The 22,285-nt window shown below is 42.4% G+C and overlaps 1 protein-coding gene across 6 annotated transcripts in view; it reads right to left on the reverse strand.

The window, feature by feature from the left end:
• TTLL11 (tubulin tyrosine ligase like 11) overlaps positions 1 to 22,285 on the reverse strand; it is a 278,864-nt gene that overhangs the window by 214,706 nt on the left and 41,873 nt on the right. For 3 of the 6 annotated variants that reach the window (XM_054521083.2, XM_054521081.2, XM_002820170.5), the window contains exons 2-3: positions 9,420 to 9,516; positions 1,825 to 1,958 (exon numbers count right to left, since the gene is read on the reverse strand). In XM_054521083.2, coding sequence (XP_054377058.2) covers positions 1,825 to 1,958; positions 9,420 to 9,516 — 231 coding nt within the window. Of the gene's footprint in view, positions 1 to 894; positions 998 to 1,824; positions 1,959 to 9,419; positions 9,519 to 22,285 lie in introns of those variants that run through there. The other 3 variants (XM_054521084.2, XM_054521090.2, XM_054521087.2) reach the window with 3 other exon arrangements.

The following is a 22,285-nucleotide window of genomic DNA, read 5'->3' on the forward strand; positions in this document are numbered from 1 at the left end:
GATACAAAAAAGACTTACCAATATTAAGTCCAGTACCATGCTATACAGGTTTGTATCCTAGGAGCAACAGGCTATACCCGTATAGCCTGGATGTGTAGGAGCCTATACCGTCTAGGTTTGTGTAAGCGCACTCTATGGTGTTGGCACAATGATGAAATCACCCAATGACACTTTTCTCAGAATGTGTGCCCGTCAAGTGACTCATGACTGTAGTTGGATGCAGAGCTGTAAAGATGGGAAGGAAAGGTATTCCACATAGCAACAACAGCATGAGCAGAGCCACAGAAGAGAGACATTGGGGGTGTAATTATGAGGAACAGCTGAGAGTTATCTTTTAAAATTAACTTTATTGAAGCATAGTTTGCATACAATTAAATGCACCCATTTTAAGTTAATAGTTCGATGAATTTTAAGCAATGTATATAAACCCATGTGACCACCATCTCAGAGTAAACTTCCTTTAAAAATTATCACTTCAAGCTGTTTTTGTGTTTAGTAAATGATAATTTTATTACAAGTTTTATAATTCAATATTAAAACCAAAACAATACAGAGGCAATAAAATAGACTATAGAAAGCATATGCCTTGGAAATAGCTCTAGGTTTTAAACCCTACTTCTCAAGCAAGTTGCTAAATTTTTCAAAGCCTCAGTTTCCTCATCCATAAAATGGGGATAATAATAAAACCAGCCTCACAAGATTGCTGTGAAGATTAAAAGAAATAACATGGGCTGGGCGTGGTGGCTCACGCCTATAATCCCAGCACTTTGGGAGGCTGAGGCGGGCGGATCGCTTGAGGTCAGGAGTTCGAGCCCAGCCTGGCCAACATGGTAAAACACCATCTCTACTAAAAATACAAAAAAAAAAAAAAAAAGCCGGTGTGGTGGCACCCACCTGTAGTCCCAGCTACTCAGAAGGCTGAGGCAGGAGAATGGCTTGAACCCTGGAGGCGGAGGCTGCAGTAAGCCAAGATCGCACCACTGCACTCTGGCCTAGGCAACAGAGCAACACTCCGTCTCAAAAATAAAAAAATAAAAATAAAAATAAATAAAATATGTTAAACTTCTAGCACAAAGCCTGGAACATAGCAGGACCAGTAAATGGTGTTAGCCTTATCACAATTAGACAGGCATTGGTTGTATAGTTACCCCAGAGTTATGAGACAGACTGTGAAACTTGTACACAAAGGCTTTGAAAGGATCCTAAATGAAACTGTTAAAAGGCTAACAAAAATGGCAATTCTGAGTTCCACTTCCCTACTGGTTCCACTTCACAATCAGTGGTGAGGGCTCCAGTGTATTATATGCTCAAACGTAGTGCTTTGAGATGGAATGGGTCACTTGACAATTGATTCTGGAACAAGTTTAAAGCAAAACACTTAAAAGGTTCCCCATGAGTTTGTCAGACCTGCTCCCTGGCCGTTAAACAGAGCCTGACCTCCCACATCTCAGGCCACAGGAAGCCGGGGAGGCCACGGCTCTAGGATTCCCCCAGCGGCCCCATTCTACTTGGGGGCCCAACCACCTGCTCTGGCTCCAGCTCCCTGGCTCCCCAGCATCCTGACTCCATGATCCAGCTCTGATATCCACCTTAGGGCTGTCTCCTTGTGTCAAGACCCATTTCTTCAGTTTACCTACCTGTCACCCTACTCGTTCAACTCTGCAAGCTGTTTTGATAGCTGCCAACACCTACTGTGTACTGTTAAGACGCTCCCTTAGTCTCAGCTTCCTGGGGCCCCCTGCCCCAGCTCCCAGCACACAGGACCCAGGACACAGTTGCAACCACAATATAATTCAGGGGTCATGGGGACGGAGTGCCATCTACCTGAGCAACAAAGAGCTGGAACTCGTCAGGCAGAATCCATGAGCGAGGGTAGAAGTTGTACTCCTCAGGAAAGAGATTCTGCATGGTTCTCACTGCTCTGCTCAGAGTAATTTTACGCACCATCTCCGTCATGCCTGGGGAGAAGAGACGCTGTGAGGTTTTAACAACAGTGGGCTACTAGCTATAAAACAGCCATTATTTGGGACTTTTAAAACCACCCACCCGACATATTCTCTTTTTCAGGCAGGATTTTAAAAAAATATCTGAGTTGTTCCCCACAGCGGTGACTCATGGTTTGGAAAGAACTACTGAGTTAATGAAAAACTTGAGGTAACGGACGGGTGTTCTTTTCTCCTTATAAAAATGAAGCGTCAGTTTGAAGGAATGAGTTTTCACCTAGTTTATTCTTTTATTCTTTGTCATCCCCTTAGGTAATGAATAGGGAAGCATTTATATCTTGCACTTAAAATTTAATACCTTCTTTAATTTGGGGCCACCTTACGTGCTTCTGGGATTCCTTCCGTCTTGTACCCTAGAGAATATTATCTAGTGGACTCTGGTTACATTCTGAGAGGCTTAATTCAGTTTCTTTCTTTTACTGTTTCACGAGTATTAAAGGCATGGAATAGGAAAATACACATCTTTTAGCATAAAATCTGTCTCCTTGAATGAAGGACAGGAAATAAAAAGAATACCATAATTTATACTTCAAGGGAAAAAATGCAATCTGTAGGAGTTCCTCAGTTATAAGGACTGACACTGACATTGATCCTATCTCATTAATTTGCCCAGAGGGAATTGAAATGTCTCACTGTTATAAAACATTAAAAGAATGGTGGGGGTGTGAACCTGGAGGCGGAGCTTGCAGTGAGCCAAGATGGATCAAGCCACTGTACTCCAGCCTGGGAGACAGAGCAGGACTCCATCTCAAGAAAAAAAAAAAAAAAAAAAAGAATGGTGGATCTTTTTTCTTGTAACATCATTAGTAACTCTGACAAGAGAAGAAACCGAGTACTATATATTGTAGCAAATTTTAAGCAAATAGGTAAAAATTATTATCAATTTTAGCATGTTTATTTCTTTTTCTTTTTTTTTGAAACACAGTCTTGCTTTAATGCCCAGGCTGGAGTGCAGTGGCATGATCTCAGCTCATTGCAACCTCCACCTCCCAGGCTCAAGGGATCTTCCCACCTCAGGCTCTCAAGTAGCTGGGACTACAGGTGTGTGCCACCATGCCTGGCTAATTTTTGTATTGTTTTTGTTTTTGTAGAGACAGGGTCTCACTATTGCCCAGGCTAGTCTCGAACTTCTAGGCTCAAGCCATCCACCCGCCTTGGCCTCTCAAAGCCCTGGAATTACCAGCATAAGCCACCATGCCTGGCATCATCCTTATTTCTTTTTCTTTTTCTTTTTAGGCACAGTTTCACTCTTGTTGCCTAGACTGGAGTGCAATGGCATGATCTCGGCTTACTGCAACCGCAGCCTCCTAGGTACAAGCAATTCTCCTGCCTCAGCCTTCTGAGTAGCTGGGATTACAGATGTGCACTACCATGCCCAGCAAATTTTTGTATTTTTAGTAGAGAAGGGGTTTCACCATGTTGGCCAGGCTGGTCTCGAACTCCTGCCCTCAGGTGATCCACCCACCTCAGCCTCCCAAAGTACTGGGATTACAGACGTAGCCACCGCACCCGGCTATCATGCTTGTTTCTTAAGACAGATATCATTGCCAAAAATGGTGGCTAAAAATGGCCTTTACCCTGAAAGAGACCAAACAGTTCCATTACTGATACTAGAAATGTGCTTAACAAAGCTATTTATAATAGAAAATACAAAGTTCCATGTCAGCTTGGCATGCCCAAATTATCACACATTCCAAATGGGCAGTCAGAATGAATGAGTTTCCTCTAAATTCCCACATTCAGAAAGAAAAGGGTAAACATCTCGGGAGGAAAGTTTTAAGAACCAACTTCTTGCTTCCATCAGCATATTAAAAAGTGCAATAAATCTAAAGATCCCAGCTTCAAGATGTCAGTGCCCAGGTCTTAGTTGTTGTTTAGAAGGATTAAGTAAGAAATAAAGGAGCTTAAAAAGCACTAATAAACTGTGCTCTAACATGGACTGTTCAATAGTCAAGAAAACTCACTGAGGACACTGTTCTGAGCTTCCCAAGAAGGGAGTCTGGAAAATCACAGCTATTTCCTTTTATTCTCCCTCGAAATTAGAATTGTTGCATTATAAACACTAGAGCTGACCACAAAGTAAACAAAGCAAAACTTCAATTTTTTTGGAATCCTTTTGCTTGAGGTTTACTAACATTTTCGTTACCGTATTGAACTGAAAGCCTTCATAACTAACTGTAATACAGCACCTTACTCCACGTAGAGGATGCCTCCTGACCAAATAGTGTTGTGGTATTTTCTGCACTTTAAAGTCGTTGTGCCGGGGGAACGTTCTCTTTCCGAAATCCCCCAGCAGGTCAGAAGGGCTCACACAACCCAGAGAGCTGTGAGTACATGAGGGCAGTCTGGGTGCTCCAGAAAATTTTTGTGAAAATCTATCTCCAGCAAATTCAGTCAATATTCATTTAATATTGGCAATGGCTCCTTCTGTAATGTGCATCATCAGGCCCCAAACCAGCTAATAGGTGTTTCCAAGTTTACCTTCATGTCTCCAGGCAGTTTTCTACTGAAAATGGCCAACTTAAGAAGCACCCCTGGAAGCCAGGCACTTCCTGCCTGCAGGCTAGAGGCAGCTCACTCCAAACCTGCCTGAATGCCTGTCTCCAGGAGGGACGGGTGTAGACTTCTCTCAATCCACTTAGCACCAAACCTTTGCTCCTCCATATCTAAGCTGTGCTCCTATCCAGTGCCACTAGGGAAAGAGTTTCTGGCCCCTCACTAGAACCCACATGGAAGCTGCTGGCATCTCCACCTCTGGAGGTGGCTCAGAGACAGGTGTGGGAGTGGCATCTTCTCCATTATGACCCTGACAAGCGTAGCAGGGTTTCTAGCTGATCCAGGGCACACGTTCCCAGAGTAAATCTGTGAGAAGGGAGGTCATGGCCAGCTCTGCTGACTTCAGGCCCTACTGGCTCCAGGCCCTGTCCCCTTTCCCTAAGCAGCTGCAGCACCTGACCCTTTGTCACCTGGGCTTTTTTTGACCCTTTGTCACCTGGGCTTTGTCACCTGGACCCTTTGTCCCCTCCTTGGGCTCTAGGACCAATTCTGATCTGAGATAGAAGCTCTAGGTCTAACCCCCAGCTCCCTTCTGCTAAAAGTCTGACCTAGACTATGCATTCCAATCAGATAAGAAGGATTTTACCCATTTTTCCGGTGTGCTATTGCTTGTATCCAAATGTTGGTGATCTTATCTTTTGCTCCTGGAGCCTGAGTGGCTGCCTTAGCAATGCACAGAGCTGAGGCCTTTTCTTTGCTCTCTCCAATGCCCCTCCTCTCTCTAACTTCTCCTCTGTTCCCCTCAAGCCCACCCTGCAAGGGCTGGAATCCTCCTGTCTGTGACTTTAGGCCAGTGTCTCGGGTCCTGCTATCTAACAGCTCCTTTTGAGGTTGACTGCCCACCTAGGTTTCTCAATAAGGTCTATCCCTAGATGTCCCTATGAGGGCAGTTCCCCTATCGACTGGGAAAACCTCCTAATTCAGGTGGGAATTTCTGACACCAAGGGCTTACCTCCTGCCCCTCCTTCTGAGGCCTGGGTGTTTCTGTCTGCTACGCTGGAGTCTCAAGGCCTGGTGGGTCTCATCCCATTCAAGTTAACTGACAGCATAACAGTTCAATCTCAGGTTTGCCCACGCAGCCCTACTTAACCCAGTTAATGTAAAACAAAACAAACTAAAACTGAGCTATACTTGGAGCACTATTCAATCAAAATATTATTTATAACAATAATTCTTGGCAAAAACACATTAGAACCACCAAACAACAAATAAATACTTTCAGATCCATCCTGTTCTCTCTATTCCAATTGCCACTAACTCATTCATCTCTTGGGTGGATGCTGCAGCAGACTCTTAGCTACATCTCTGTTTCTTCTCTGTGCCATTTCACCCATTTCTAATGTGTCCCTCTGGCTGATCTTGCTAACATGCAAGCTGACCCGTGTCACTGTCTGGCTTAAAAATTCCTCAGTGGCTCCCCATGACCTTCAGGCTCTAACAATGCTGTGGTTGGATTCCTGCTCATCACCCCTCCCCTGCCCCGCTCACCTGATGCCCTCTAACCATGGTGGGCCACTTGCCCTTTGCTGAATGAGCAATATGCTCAAGGCATTCTATCTTTGCACCAACTCTACTCCCTTGTTTGGAATGGGGATCAGGCCCATCCATCCTGGAGGCTCAGTTTCCATGCCAGTCCTCTTCTCCAGGATCTCTCACCCTGCTGCTCCCTGGGCAAATCTGGGTTAGGTTGCCTGCCCTTGCTCCACACCCCCACAGCATTCTAGCTTCCTCCAGCATAGCCCCTAGGCTGTATTTTTCTTCTCTCTTTACATGCCTTTCTCTGTGTCTTTATAGCCCCAGAGACCAGACCAATGCTTGACAGATGGCTGTCCCCACAGGTTCCTCACTGAAGCTCCCTCCCTCTCCAGCAGAAAGCCCCCTCTTCAGGTGGGCTCTCAGGTACCACCTGCCATGTGATGCCATACATCTCAGACCCTGAAACTCAGCAAAAGACCTGCTCAGAAGCTGAGAATGGACAGTTTTGGACTTTCTTAAAGCTAAATCTGATATGTCTAATCTGCCATGTCTGATTTAGATACGTCTAAAGAAAGTAGACATATCTAATAATCTACTTTCTTTAGACGTATCTAAATCAGATTATTTTCATAGAAAGTCTTAATTCATCAGCCAAAATATAATAATGTAATTTGAACCAGGAAATTACCCATAGAAAAGTGACTAAAATCTAACGTGCTGACACAAACAAAATTAATCACTTCCATCTGTATATATCCATTCTCAGTCGACCCAGCATATAAAGCGTTTATACTTGCCTTGGATATCCACTAGAACTTACCCTAAGTAATATACAATGCATAGAAAGTGCATTTTAGAATAATGGGATATATGAGAGACAGAAGATAAGCTTGGACACAAACTGGTATCAGAGGACAGACTATTCTGGAATCACCCCTCTGCTGAGGATTACTACCTTTTACAGGGCAGAGGGTGTGCCAGCACTGTTCCTCTGCCTAGAGGTTCAAGAGCCTGCTTTGTCATTAGAACTAATTAATTTATGTTAGTAATGTGGAAAAGTCTATGTTCCAATCGCTGGCATGTGGAATATGGGATGGGGCAAACTTGCTTCTTTGGAATGAATATCATTCTATCACCTTTAATGAAACTAATCCTTTGTGGGTACTTCATTCTATATTTCTAATTTGTATTCCAAATGTAGATCTATAGCTACTTCTTTCCTACTCTGAGCCACTAGATGAGGCATGAGCAAATGGGGAAAATGTAAATGAAGCCTCATTTGATGATTCATGTCTTAGGAACTCTGTCCTCATTCAAAGCATTTTCTCTTCCAAACTGTATTCTCCCAATATCCTAATAAGTCCTTTAAGTGGCATCACAAAGCATCCTTTTCTGAGCAGCAAGACACAAAAAATAATAGCTATCCCATTAAACTGTTGGGCAAGAACTCTGGCTGCAAGAATCATTCTTGTTCTGTAACAAAACCCTTTCTCCTTCTCTAAGGATAAATTTGACCTTGGGTTAACCTTCTATCTCAGTTCCCCTAGAAAACAATGAAGGTAGAATGTTAGCTGAATTACTAGGCAACAAAGCATATGGTTAAAATGATCCCTGATTTGGTAAATTGCATAAATATCTAGTAGAAAGTCATAGCTCTAGGCTTTTCTGAGTGCAATGATTCTTATAACTTAATATGACACTTGCTGGGAACTTAGAAGCCATACTATGGAGCAGTTCTAAGAGATACCGGCTTCTGTGGGGCATCTAAGCCAAGAAAGACTCATATCCACCAATGTGGATCTTGTCCTTTTGCACCTGAGCTTTCACTTGAGGAGCCAGAGACTAGTCCCTGGAACTCTTGCAAATACTCCACTGAAGAGAAATGCTTGACACTGACTGTCCAGCAAGCTGTGTTTCCTGCCCTGTATCCTTCTAAGTGAATCTGAGCCAAGTGTGGCCTATGGTAGTGAACTTTTAAGACTGCATGCTTAGGTGAAAACCCCTAGTGGATGTGGCATAACTACCACCCAGTGTATAACGTATGGCTATTGTGTTTTCTGCAATGCGTTTTCTTAAAGACGTGGGATAGAATGTCAAGGAAAGAGTAAATTGATTCTCCCTTTAAAATAGGTAAAATTGATAAAATACTAAGAGAACACACCCTATATTTAGGCAACTACACTAGGACTGCAACCATGCAAAAAGGATGGTAAATTTGCTTAAGGTTTGGGAGGAAATATAGAAATATTCACATTGCTGTTTTGTTAAATGAGACATGGGATTCAGGGTGATGTTCTTTTTAGAAATTATTTATTATGGCATTATAATATGGTCTGTGTTATATATTAACATTTTAAAAAATAAGTGGAAGGCCCTTTGACTGCATCATACACAGCTTAATCCAGTGCTCTTTCTCCCTAAGCTGTCCTACCATCTTAAATATCTTCTTCATTCAGCCATCATAAATAATGAAGAGACGCGGTACAGTGGCTCATGCTTATAATCCCAGCACTTTGGGAGGCTGAAGCAGGTGGGTCACTGGAGGTCAGGAGTTCAAGACCAGCCTGGCCAACGTGACACGGCAAAACCCTGTCTCTACTAAAAATACAAAATTAGCTGGGTATGGTGGTGCAGGCCTATAATCCCAGCTACTCGGGAGGCTGAGGCAGGAGAATTGCTTGAACCTGGGAGGCAGAGATTGCAGTGAGCCAAGATCGTGCTGCTGCTCTTTAGTCTGAGTGACCAAGCGAGACTCTGTCTCAAAAAAGTGGTAGAGATTAAAATGCAAAACAAAAAAGTTGTATTGGGAGGTTGGTAGTGGAGTGAGGGGGATATCTTAGTACTGGCTATGATGCTTTTCTAGCACTAAGATTTCTCCTTGTAGGATAAGTCTTGCTGAGATAATGTCATTAGGTAAAAGGCAGAGGCTGTCTGCAGCCTGTAGTACTTAATATGGAGACTGGTACATTTGGTTTTAAAAATGGTACCTCCGAATATAATACTTAAAGAAAAGGGAAGCTGATACCCCATTTCTATGACATATGCCTAGAATTCTGGTACTTTTGTTTCCCGCAAGAGTGAAATGCTCTATTTTTTTTCATTTTCAGAATATGTTCCTCTCATTAGAACCCCATATTATATGTATAACCCAAAAAGTGGAAAACCATGTTCTTCCACCAGTGGAATTAGACCAAGAAAGCCTGCCTTTGAACCTTTAAAAGCCTGTATCCAATCCTTAAACCCTTAATGGCTAGTGAACACAGCAATTCTCAATTAAGAGTCCCCAAGTTTGATCTCAAAAATAACTGTCATGTTTTAGTAGAAGAGTGTACATGAGACTTGGCCCTAGAAATGTGTTTAAATGTCAACAATAACAGCAGATACCTGGAAACTTGTTCACTTGACCGGAGAATATGTCATTGTCGTGAAATGAAACTCCGTGCCAGTAGATGTCACAAGGCAAGCGCCGGCCAAATGGGAACTAGAAGAGAAAAAATGTGACTCACAATAAGAAGAAGAAGAGCAGTGACGACACTGAGTATCCATTATGTACAAATTCCTGGCGCCCTGGTGTACTTACCATGGTTTAATCCTTACAAGACGCATATGAGGTAAGTGATATTCTTTCCCATTTTACAGATGAGGGAACAGATTCAGACAGGTTCAATAACTTGTTCCAAGTGGTAGAGCTCTGATTACATGTGGCAGATACTACACTCCTGGCTTTGCAGGCACCATTTCACTTTAATCCTTATAACTACCCTATAAAGGATTACTCCCATTTTGCTGATTCAAAACTTGGGGCTGACAGAGGTAATTTAACATGCCCAAGGGACACACAGAGCTGGTAAGGGGAGGAACCAGGATTTGAGTCCAGGTCTATCCAAATTCCAAGCCCATACATCCCTTCCTCTGAAAATTACAACCCTCAACTGAGCCCAAAAGAATAAGCTTTCAGAGTCCCTCTTCCCCTATCTCTCTCTCTCTCTCTCTCTCTCACACACACACACACACACACACACACACACACACACACGCTCCATGAGGGTAAGATGAATCCCAGTGCCTAAAACAGTTCCCGAAACTCGTAAAGACTTCCTGAATTAATAAATGAACAAATCAGGAGTGTTCTTCTGACTCAAGATGAGATAACCAGATTCTCTCTTCCAGGAATCTGGAAATCAGAGATGCCAGGCAGCCTCTGCTGGCCCTTGAACTGGCAGGGATAAAAAGCCAGGGCAGGGCGGCTGTGCTTGGCTATGTGCACAGGAGCAGAGACAGCCAGTCTGCTGAGAGACAAGAAAGGAGCAGGTGTGGGAGGGAAGGCAGAGATGAGACAACACAGCCCTAGAAACTCAGACTGAGTGGCCTCAGACCCACATGAGCCTGTAAGATAGCCTTGTATCCTGAGAATACCTTTTTGGTCTTCTAAAATCTTGTTTGGCACAAGCTATAGAGTTTCAATTATTTGCAGCCAGAAAATTTCTCACTGAGACAAAAGGGCTTGTTCTTTCCACTACACCCTGCTGCTTCTCAAAGTTATCAACAAGCTCTGCATTTAATGAACATATTTTTTAAATCTGTAACTCAGATGACCTTGTTAAAGGAGACAAGGGAGTCCATGTTAGTTCATATTCAGAATTTGCTTGTTAAAAGTGCACACGAATAGATATGGCAACACATTAAATAAAAATCTTTTGATTTTCCCATTCTAGGACTATAGGTAATCAGAATTTTTATCTACTTCAAGTTGAGGGGCCAAGGTCCAATGGAAGAACATAGCCTTACTAATGAAATGCTGGTGACTCAATGCTTTCCATCCATTCCACATTAAAATGAAGCCAGCCTCAAGTCATTTAAATCAGTCACATTATTTCAAAGCTGTGCACAGTGAGGTATATGTTGTACACTCTACTCACATTAACAACTTCCATCTATAATTTATAGCATTTTGCTCATTTTCTTTTTATGCAATGGGCTGTAAGTTATTAATTCAGTACTCATAAATACAATGAGATACAACATATGTTATTTTCTTCTAGCTGTTAAGTGCTAATATAGAGAAGGAGAAAATAACCAGAATTAAGCAGGCTATCCAAGCACAGGGTAAAGTGGCTTTGCTTTGTTGCCCACAATGAGGAACCAACACCTTGTCAGTGGACAACCCAATGACTCTTATCTCCTTTTTCATCACTCTTCAATGCTTACCGCCCTCATGAATACCAAATTGCCCCTCCATTTAGAGGCACCTTTAGCTCATTCAGTTTTGAGAAACTACCATTTTTAAAAACGTGTCCATTCACTCAGTAATTACTATATGACAGACTAGGTGCTAGGAATATGGGGGATATAATTTTAAATAAGTCCCAGGATTTCATAATCCTACCTCTTTTTAAACTCCTTTAAAAACTGTCTGCTTACACAGCTAACATCATACTCAATGGTAAAATACTAAAAGCTTTAAAGCTTTTCCTCCATGATCAGGAATAAGACAAAGATGCCCACTTTTATTTAACATCAACATAGTATTATAAATTCTAGCCAGAATAGGCAAAAGAAAGAAATAAAAGGTGTCCACATTAGAAAATAAGAAGCAAAATTATCTGTTTGTTGATGACATGATCCCATACGTAGAAAACTCTAATGATTCCACGGAAAAATATTAAAAGTAATAAACAAATTCAGCAAAGTTGCAGGATACAAAATCGACACATAAAAATCAACTGTGTTTTCACGCATGATAAGGAACAATCCAAAAAGGACAGTTTTTTAAGAATTCCATTTATAATAGCATCAAAAAGAATAAAATACTTAGGAATTAACCAAAAAGGTGAAAGACTTGTACACTGAAAACTATAAAATATTTGTAAAAGAAATTAAAGAAGATATTAATACAAATAAACAGAAAGATATCCTATGCTCATACACCGGAAGAGTTAATATTGTTAAGATGTCAATACTACCCAAAATGGTCTACAGATGAAATGCAGTCTCTATCAAAATCCCAATAACTCTTTTTCAAAATAAAAAAATCCATTCTAAAATTCATATGGAATTACAAGGGACCCCAAATAGCCAAAACAATCTTGGAAAAAAAAAAAGAACCAAGTGGAGTTCGCACACTTCCTTTTTTTTTTTTTTTTTTTTGAAACAGAGTTTTCTTCCATCACCCAGGCTGGAGTGCAGTGGTGCAATCTCAGCTCACTGCAACCTCTGCCTCCCGGATCAAGTGATTCTTCCTCTTCCATCTCAGCCCCCTGAGTGGCTGGGATTACAGGCACCCGCCAGCACACCCAGCTAATTTTTGTATTTTTAGTAGAGGCTGGGTTTCACCATGTTGGCCAGGCTGGTCTCGAACTCAGGTCATCCACCTGCCTCGGCCTCCCCAAGTGCTGAGATTAAAGGCGTGAGTCACTGTGCCAAGCCTGGACTGGGCTTTGTTACAAAGCTACGGTAATCAAATAGTGTATACAATAACAATGAGATACCACCAGATACCTATTAGAATGGCCAAAGTCCAAAACACTGACACACCAAATGCTGGCAAGGACGTCGAGCAACAGGAACCCTCATTCCTTTCTGGTGGAAATGCAAAATGGTAAAGCCACTTTAGAAGGCAGTTTGGCAGTTTCTTACAAAACTAAACATACTCTTATTATATAATCCAGCAATTAGTTTTCCTTGGTATTTACCCAAATGGGCTTAAAAACTTATATCCACACAAAAATCTGCACATGAATGTTTATAGCGGCTGTATTCATAACTGCCAAAACTTGGAAGCAGCTGAGATGCCCTTCAGTAGGTGAGTCCTTCCGTAGGTGAGTAGATAAATAAACTACAGTATATCCAAACAATGAAATATTATTCAGTGCTAAAAAGAAATGAGCTGTCAAGCCACAAAAGACATGGAGGAATCTTAAATGCATATTACTAAATGGAATAAGTCAATCTGAAAAAGCTACATGCTGTATGATTCCAACTAAATTACGTTCTGGAAAAGGCAAAACTACAGAGACAGTAAAAAGATCAGTATTTGCCAGGGGCCAGAGGGGAGGAAGAGATGAATAGGTGAAGTACAGAGGATTTTAGAGCAGTGAAAATACTCTGTATGATACTATAATGGTAGATACATGTCATTATACATTTTTCAAAACCCATAGAATGGCACCAAGAGTGAACAGTAATGTAAACTGCAGACTTTGGGTGATGATGACATGTCAATGTAGTTTCATCAGTTGTAAAAAATACACCACTCTGATTCAGGATTTTGATGGTGGGGGAGGCTATCAATGCAGGTGGGGGAAAATCTCTGCACCATATGCTCAATTTTGCTGTGAACCAAAAATGCCTTAAAAATGAAAATAAAAACAAATGAAAAAAATCAGTGTGGTACTGGCATAAAGACAGATATAGAGGACAGTGGGATAGGATAGCTCAGAAATAAAGCCTCTCAGGTGTGATCAAATGATTCTCAACAAGGATGACAAGACTATTAAATAGGGAAAGGGCAGTCTTCTCAACAAGTGGTGCTGGGAAAACTGAATATCCACGTGCAAAAAGAATGAAGTTGGACCTTTACCTTATACCATATACAAAAATTAACCCAAAATAGATCAAAGGCCTAATCATATGAGCCGAAACTATTAAATCCCCTAGAAGAAAATATAGGAGAAAAGCTTCATAACACTAGAAATAAAGAAAATATAGGAGAAAAGCTTCATTAACACTAGTAATATAGAAAATATAGGAGAAAAGCTTCATAACACTGCATTTGGCAATGATTTCTTGGATATGACAACGTAAGCACAACCAACAAAAAACAAAATAGGTAAATCAAAGATAAAAATTAAAAACTTTTTTGCATCAAAAGACACTATGAACAGAGTGAAAAGGTAACCCACAGAATGGCAGAAAATATGTGAAAATCATATATTTGATAATAGATCAATAGTCAGAATATATTTTTTTCTTTTCTTTTCTTTTTTTTATTTTACTATTATTATACTTTAAGTTTTAGGGTACATGTGCACAACGTGCAGGTTTGTTACATATGTATACATGTGCCATGCTGGTGTGCTGCACCCATTAACTCATCATTTACATTAGGTATATCTCCTAATGCTATCCCTTCCCCCTCCCCCCACCCCACAACAGTCCCCGGTGTGTGATGTTCCCCTTCCTGTGTCCATGTGTTCTCATTGTTCAATTCCCACCTATAAGTGAGAACATGCGGTGTTTGGTTTTTTGTCCTTGCGATAGTTTGCTGAGAATGATGGTTTCCAGCTTCATCCATGTCCCTACAAAGGACATGAACTCATCATTTTTTATGGCTGCATAGTATTCCATGGTGTATATGGGCCACATTTTCTTAATCCAGTCTATCATTGTTGGACATCTGGGTTGGTTCCAAGTCTTTGCTACTGTGAATAGTGCCACAATAAACATACGTGTGCATGTGTCTTTATAGCAGCATGATTTATAATCCTTTGGGTACATACCCAGTAATGGGATGGCTGGGTCAAATGGTATTTCTAGTTCTAGATCCCTGAGGAATTGCCACACTGACTTCACAATGGTTGAACTAGCTTACAGTCCCACCAACAGTGTAAAAGTGTTCCTATTTCTCCACATCCTCTCCAGCACCTGTTGTTTCCTGACTTTTTAATGATTACCATTCTAACTGGTGTGAGATGGTATCTCATTGTGGTTTTGATTTGCATTTCTCTGATGGCCAGTGATGATGAGCATAATATATTTTTAAACTCCTACAACTCAACAACGAAAAAACACTTACAAAATGGACAGAAGTCCTGAATAGACATTTCTCCTAAGATATACTAATGGCCAACGAGCATATGAAAAGATATTTAACATCATTAATCATTTAAAAAATTGCAAATCAAAATCATAAGAAACTGCTTCATACCCATTAGGATAACTATTATCAAAAACAGGCTGGACGAGGTGACACACACCTGTAATCACAGAACTTTGGGAGGCTGACACGGGAGAAGTTTAAGACCAGCCTGAGCAACATAGCAGGGCCCCCATCTAACAAACAACAACAACAAAATACCCAAAAAATTAGCTGGGCATGGTGGCATGCCTGTAGTCCCAACTATTCTGGAGGCTGAAGTGGGAGGATTGCTGGAGCCCAGTGTTTGAGGCTATAGTGAACTATGATTGCACCACTGCTCTCCAGCCTAGATGATAGAGACCCTATCTAAAAAAAAAAAAAAAAAGGAAAAAAAGAAAAAAAACCACAGGACGTAAGTGTTGACAACTATATAGAGAAATTGGAACCCTTGTGCATTAAGAATATAGAAAGCTGCTGTAGTTAAAAAAAAAATTACTGGCTGATTGATCTAGCAATTCCAGTTCTGGGTGTATCCCCCAAAAGAAATGAAAGCAGGCTGGGCGCAGTTCCTCACCCCTGTAATCCCAGCACTTTGGGAGGCCAAGGTGAGCAGATCAAGATCAGCCAAGGGGTTCAAGATCAGCCTGGCCAACATGGCGAAACCCTGTCTCTACTACAAATACAAAAATTAGCCGGGCATCGTGGCGCGCCTGTAATCCCAGTTACTTGGGAGGCTGAGGCAGGAGAATGGCTTGAACCCAGGAAGCAGAGGTTGCAGTGAGCCAAGATCACGACACTGCACTCCAGCCTGGGCAACAGAGTGAGACTCCATCTCAAAAAAAAAGAAAAGAAATGAAAGCAGAAACTCAAACAGATATTTATATACCAACATTCATAGGAGCATTATTCACAATAGCCAAAATGTAGAAAAAGCCCAGGTGTGTCCATTAGTGGATGAAGAAATAAACACTATATGGTATATAAATACAATAGAAAATTATCCAGCCTTATAAAGGAAGGAAATCCTGCTACAACATGGATGTACCTTGAAGATGTGATGCTAAGTGAATGAGCCAGACAAAAAAGACAAATATCGTATGATTCTACTTATCTGAGGAACCTAGAGTAGTCAAATTCATAGAGGCAGAAAGTAGGATGGTGGTTGCCAGGGGCTGAAGGGAACAGAAATAGAGAGTTAGTGTTTAATGGGTACAGAGTGTCAGTTTGGGAAGATGAGAAAGTTCTGGAGATGCATGACGGTGATGGTTGGACAGCAATGTGATTGCACTTAAAGTCACTGAACTGTACACCTAAAAATGGTTAAAATGGTAAATTTTATATCATTTATGTTTTACCACAATAAAAACAAAACACCATCTGCTTAAGCCCCCGATACAGGTTGGATTTGTGTCCCCGCCCACGTTTCATGTCGACTTGCAATCCCCAGTGTTGGAGAAGAGGCCTGGTGGGAGGTGATTGGATCATGGGGACAGACTTCCCTCTTGCTGTTCTCGTGACAGTGAATTCTCACGAGATCTGGTTGTTTAAAAGTGTGTAGCACCTCCCCCTCTTCTCTCTCTTCCTCCTGCTCCAGCCATGTAAGACACCTCCTTCCTTTTTGACTTCTGCCATGATTGTAAGTTTCCTGAGGCCTCCAGAGCCATTCTTTCTGTACAGCCTGCGAACCATGAGCCAATTAAACCTCTTTCCCTTATCAATTACCCAGTCTCAGGTAGTTCTTTATAGCAAGAACAGACTAATATGCCCCCTGCAGCTGAGGGGCCATTTGTGGCTCTACTCTGAGCTGTCTGCAGCGTAGAATGCTGTTCAGATTGTTATGGAGCACTGAAAGCTGACAAATGGTTCTCAGATCCCCATTCTCCATCTTTTTCCAGTCCTGACCATCCTCCCAGTTTCCCGGGTTCTAAATCTGGTAGTCATCTTTCCTTTTCTCTTCTTCAGACACTTTTGGAAAAAGCACTGGATTTCGGATCAGCAGACCTGAGAGTCCTAGACTTGTCTCTGGCACTCACTGTGAGATTGTAATTAAGCCTCTATCCTCAGGAGATAGAGATGAGGAAACATGGCAAGATAGCGAGGAGAACCAACCAAGATATGGAAATGGAAGTGCTTAGTACATGCCACAGAACAACACAATCTGAGTTCCATCATTGATTCAGGTACTCATTAGGTGTTGATTAAGTACTTCCTATGCGCCAAAGGGTCTCAGGAGCCAACAACACAATGGGACATGTCTGCCTTCGGAGTATACGGTCCATGGGGGAGAAGAGATGATAAGCCAGATGGTGCTCAAAGGTATCACTATAAACCATGGTAAGGGCTGTGGAAGGAATCCCGGAGAGCAACGAGGGCACAGGAGGACCCAGTCACATCTGGGGAGCCTGAGAAGGCCACCCCGTGACAAGTGACCACCTGTCCATTTGTCCAGGAAGGTTCCAGCGTATGCCTGTTCTGGTGTTATTGTTTATAACACCCTTTGCACTTTCAAATGTATCCCAGTTTGGGCAATAAATAAAATGGTCAACCTTTTCCTCAGGGTGGGCAATTTGAGCTGAGATTGGAAGGAAGAATGGGAGTTGACTAGGAGATGAGGGAAGAAGGGTGTTCAGACAGAAAATAAATGTGTAAAAGCACAGAGGTAGGACTGTCATTGGCTCAAGGCAAAGCCTGATGGAGGGTCAGGGTGGCTGCAGCAGAGAGGACAAGAGGGAAGTGGTGGAGATGAGACTTCAGCAGGGGGCAGCTCAGGTAGGGCTGCACCCTGTGCTGGAGCATGCCCCTGCCCCCTCTCCCCGGAAGAGAATGAACCCAGCAAGCCAGCTGGGAAAGAGAGACCACAAAGAGAGAGAGTACATGTTGTAAAAGCAAGGGAAAAGTGTTTCAAGACTAAAGGAGTGGTGGGAGGCTGAGAGGTCAGACAAGATGAACGTTAAAAACTGCTCATTTGATATAACGCCACAGAGAGCTTTGGAACCACTCCAGTTCACACCATCACCTTCCTGATTCCCTTACTATGCTTAGGATGTGCCTGTGCTGTTATTTAGTTATTTCATGTGTAATCCTTATCTCCCTCATTAACACTATGCATTTCTAGGGCTAGGAACAATTTGATATGCTTGTCTCAGGTCTCCGGTGGGGTGTAACCAGGTATTTGGCAGGTCTCAGGCCCACAGGAAAATTAGAAGCCATAATCCTGAGAATCATCCATGTCACCTTCTCCCTACTCAACATCCACTGGCAGCAAGCCCTCTGGTTGATCTCCTGGCTTATTTTTAATTTCCTCTCCTTCCTGAATCCCCACTGCCTCTGCCTTACTTCAGGGCCTCATCTCTCACCAGCCTCCTCTCCCATCTCCCTTCCTCCAGGGTCTCCTCTTTAGTCTACCTGACACACAGCAGGATGAGAGACTTTTATTTTCATTATTTTTATTTTTATTTTTTCAGAGATGGGGTCTCACTCTGTCAGCCAGCCTGGGTGCAGTGGTGTGATAATAGCTCACTGCAGCTTCAAAGTCCTAGCCTCAAGTGATCCTCCTGCATCAGCCTCCCTAGTAGCCGGAACTATAAGCACATGGCACAGCACTTGACTATATCTTTTACTTTTTGTAGAGTCAGAGTTGCGCTATGTTGCCCAGGCTGTTCTCAAACTCCTGGCCTCAAGCAGTTTTACCATCTTGGCTTTCCAAAGTGCTGGGATTATAGATGTGAGGCACTGAACCCAGCCCAGATTTTTATTTTTAAACACAGCTCTGACCATATCGCTCCTTTGCTACAACTCTTCAATGCCTCCCCATGGACCGACCACAGGATCAAGGCTAAGCTCCAAGCCTCATCTGAAAGACACTTCACAGACTCCCCTCTGCCAACCTGCCCACCTCAAGTTGGGCCACTTAACTACTGGGCACTTGCACTGTCACTGTGACTACTTTTGATCCTTTAAGGATACAGCACTTTATTATTTGGTGGCCTGGGTTTCCTCATGTCATTCCTTCCGCCTGGGATCTTCTGACTGGGCTTGCCCATCCACTCCCCCTCCATGATGATGATCTCTCAGCTCTCTTTGTCTGTGGCCTCTGTCGCTACACCCATCACAGGCCATTCTGCAATATCTGGTCTGTACATCTGTCCACCTGGCCACTTTGCAAACTCTTTAAGCACAAGGAGAGCCCATGATCATCAGTGTATCCCTAACACCAAGTCTTCAGCACCCTGCAGGCTTTGTTTTTAACCTTTCTGAGGTCATAAATCCCTTTGAGATTCTTGCCAGAAAAAAAAGCACGCACATGCACAAAATCTTCCACGTGAGCTTAGGAGATTCAAAGACTCCCTACAGCCCCTAGTTGTTCTTAGATACCAGTGTTAGCAATGCCTGCAGTAATATTTCATGAATGAATGAACTTACAAAGAGCAGCCACTCAAATACATGTCATCATCATCACCACTAACATTAGCATTTAGGTAATGCTTATTCCTATGTCTGTGTGTTAAACACTTTACATGTATTACCTTATTTAATCCACAAACATAATAAAGGTGCTATTAACCCTATGATAAAGGTTATGATATAGGTGCTACTATTAACCTTATTTGCAAATGAGGGCACCAAGTGCTAGGAGAGTAAATAACTTTCCCAAGGTCACAGAGGTATTATAGTAAAAGCAGAGGCAGGATCAAATCCAGGTCTGCGCAGTTTCAAGGCCCATGCACTTAAGCACTACAAATGTCTTTTTGGAGATTGCTATAGTCTTATTTACTAGTCACACATGAATAACTGTAACCCTCACCCTACATGCTACCATCTTTGTCACAAAGAAAGTTCCTCCCCCAGAATATACACCTGGATGGACCCGAAATCTTTTCCCTCTTGACCAGAAGAACTAAAAACAAACTTGCAAAATAGCCACGTTCAAATGAGAACTGAAGCTGTTAAATGTTCTTTGAGCAAATCTGTGTTTAAGGAATTGATGTTCGGGTCCCTCTTCTAATGGCCCAAAGAGAAAGTTCAAGTCCCCCTGGGGATTTTGCAAAATGAAATTTCACAGTGAATGCTGATGAAAGCACAGTTCACATTTCTGTACTTTGTGAATGATTTTCTTCATAAAGCTTCTCTATGAACAGAAAGCATTTCAAGTGACTGAGGATAAAGGTGGCAAATAAGCTTTGATATGAGCAAGTCTGTGTGCAATGCATCTGTAGGGGGGAAATGGTCCAAATGGCTGCTCTAAGATGAGGGGTCCAAAGTACTCACAGGAAACACAGGGAAGGTGTTGTCGTAGCTAAGGTACCAAGCGTGGACCAGCGAGACCCCGGCTCAAGCCCCAACCCACCACACCCCACTCAGAGACTCCAACACAGTGACTCTGCTTCCACAGCTCAGCTACAACTGATAAAAACAATAGCAATAAAACCTGTCCACCTCCCAGGGCTGTTATGTGGACTGTGATAACACATGGGAAAGCACTTTGTAAATAGTACATTGCTGTAATATGAGACAGGTTATTATTTTTAATGTCCAAGGAAATCACCTCAACAAGTAACTTCAATTTAAAAAGATGGCAACCAAATATCGCATGTCATTAGGACAGCTCTTGAGTAAGGACACTGCAGTATGCATGCACTTGGGAAACCTTCCATGATGCCTTCAGGCAGGTTAATAGAGTTCTTTCCGATGTTCCCCTGGCATCTGTTGGTGCTGGTAATATAGCCACTGCCTTACAGGGCATTTATGTTTACATGACGGCCTCCCTCACCTGACAGGATGCTTCAGGGGAGAGACATTTTATTCTTCTTTCTATCCTCGCCCCTACCTGTGGTCTGCAGCCACCAAGATGGTCCCCAATGATCCCTGCCTCCTGGAATTCGTTCCCTTGTGTGTCCTCTCCCACATTGTCACAGGCTTGGTCTAGATGACCGATGGCATACACAAGAAGTGATAAGCCGTCACTTCTGATATTTAGGATATTTTTATAAAAAGACTATGGTGTCTGCCTCAGTCTCCCCACTCCCCCTTTGCTTTGGGAATGCCTAGGGAGACGCCCACATGGTAAGCATTCGAAGTCACCTGACATCAGCCATGTGAGTGAGCTTGGAACTGCATCTGTCAGCCCCAGTCAAGTACTCAGGGTCTGTGGCTCTGCCCAACAGCTTGATTGTAGCCTCATGAAAAAGCCTAAGCCAGAACCACCCAGCTAAGTCACACTCAGATTCCTAACCCTCAGAAATGGTGTAAGATCATGGATGTTTTTGTTTTAAGCTGTTAAGTTTTGGGGAAATTCGTTACACAGCAATAGATAATGAATGCACCATTTCAGTTTTAGAGCAAGGTCCCAGAGAAAGAACATGTTCTGAGAATGAAGGAACTTAAGATTAATATATCCTTATCATATAATGAATATAATAATTACTATTGAGTACTTAACGATGTGCCAGGTATCTTACATAAATGCCTCCATTTGGCAGATAAAGAAATATAATCCCATTGCTAATAAGTGACAAACCCAGAATTTGAAGCCATGTTGGTTTATCTCTAAAGACTGCACTCCTTCAATTCGGCTAAGGGGGATGGATGGATGGATAGATGAAATGAGCACATACAGCAAAGAGTTGTGACAAACACTTCAAAGAAGATGTCATAAATTTCTTTAATATACCCTGCAGTTTCTGCCTTGGCATCCATTTTGTGGCCTGGCACAAGATATTTGAAACCCAGTCACACCACACCGCCTTTGGCCTAGTTAAAACTTTCTCTCCCATGTGGTTGTTTGTGATACTGCCTGCTTGTTGCTCATCCCACAGACCCAAAATCCAACACACCCACAGCTGCTGACCACAACAAAACCTAATTACCAACACCAGAGTTTGTCTGTCTCTCTTCTCTCTCTCTCTCTCTCTCTGTGTCTCTCTCTTGCTCACTCACTCACTCTCACTTCCCATTTGCTGGTTGAGCTCTCTGTCCCCTCCAGACTCAGACAGTCCCCAGTCAATGCCCCTAACCTCTCTGGATCCTCTGAGTAATAAATTTCTTCTGTTTCACCTCCTCATTGTGTCTCATCTGACACACACCCAAACCCAACTTTCCCCTTGGTCAGGGCTCTCCTGGAGACTGGCTATCTTGGCCTGTGGCCATGCTCAACAGAGAGACCTCAAGACCAAATTAGGAAGAACCCATAACAATAAAAATCATAAAAGAAAAAATATAGCACAGAAAAGTCCAGAAGAGGCCAATTAAGACAAAGAAAGGACTAAGCAACTGCCCTTCAAGAGTGGACAAAAAAAAATCTATCACTCTTCCTCCATCAAGAAAAAAAGCCGACTAAGAAAATACTGGTGGAAATTGATGAAATCCTGAAGGATGTGACCAGATAGAACACAGT

The sequence above is a fragment of the Pongo abelii genome, chromosome 13 (assembly GCF_028885655.2).
Source record: "Pongo abelii isolate AG06213 chromosome 13, NHGRI_mPonAbe1-v2.0_pri, whole genome shotgun sequence".
Classification (NCBI taxonomy): Eukaryota; Metazoa; Chordata; class Mammalia; order Primates; family Hominidae; genus Pongo; species Pongo abelii.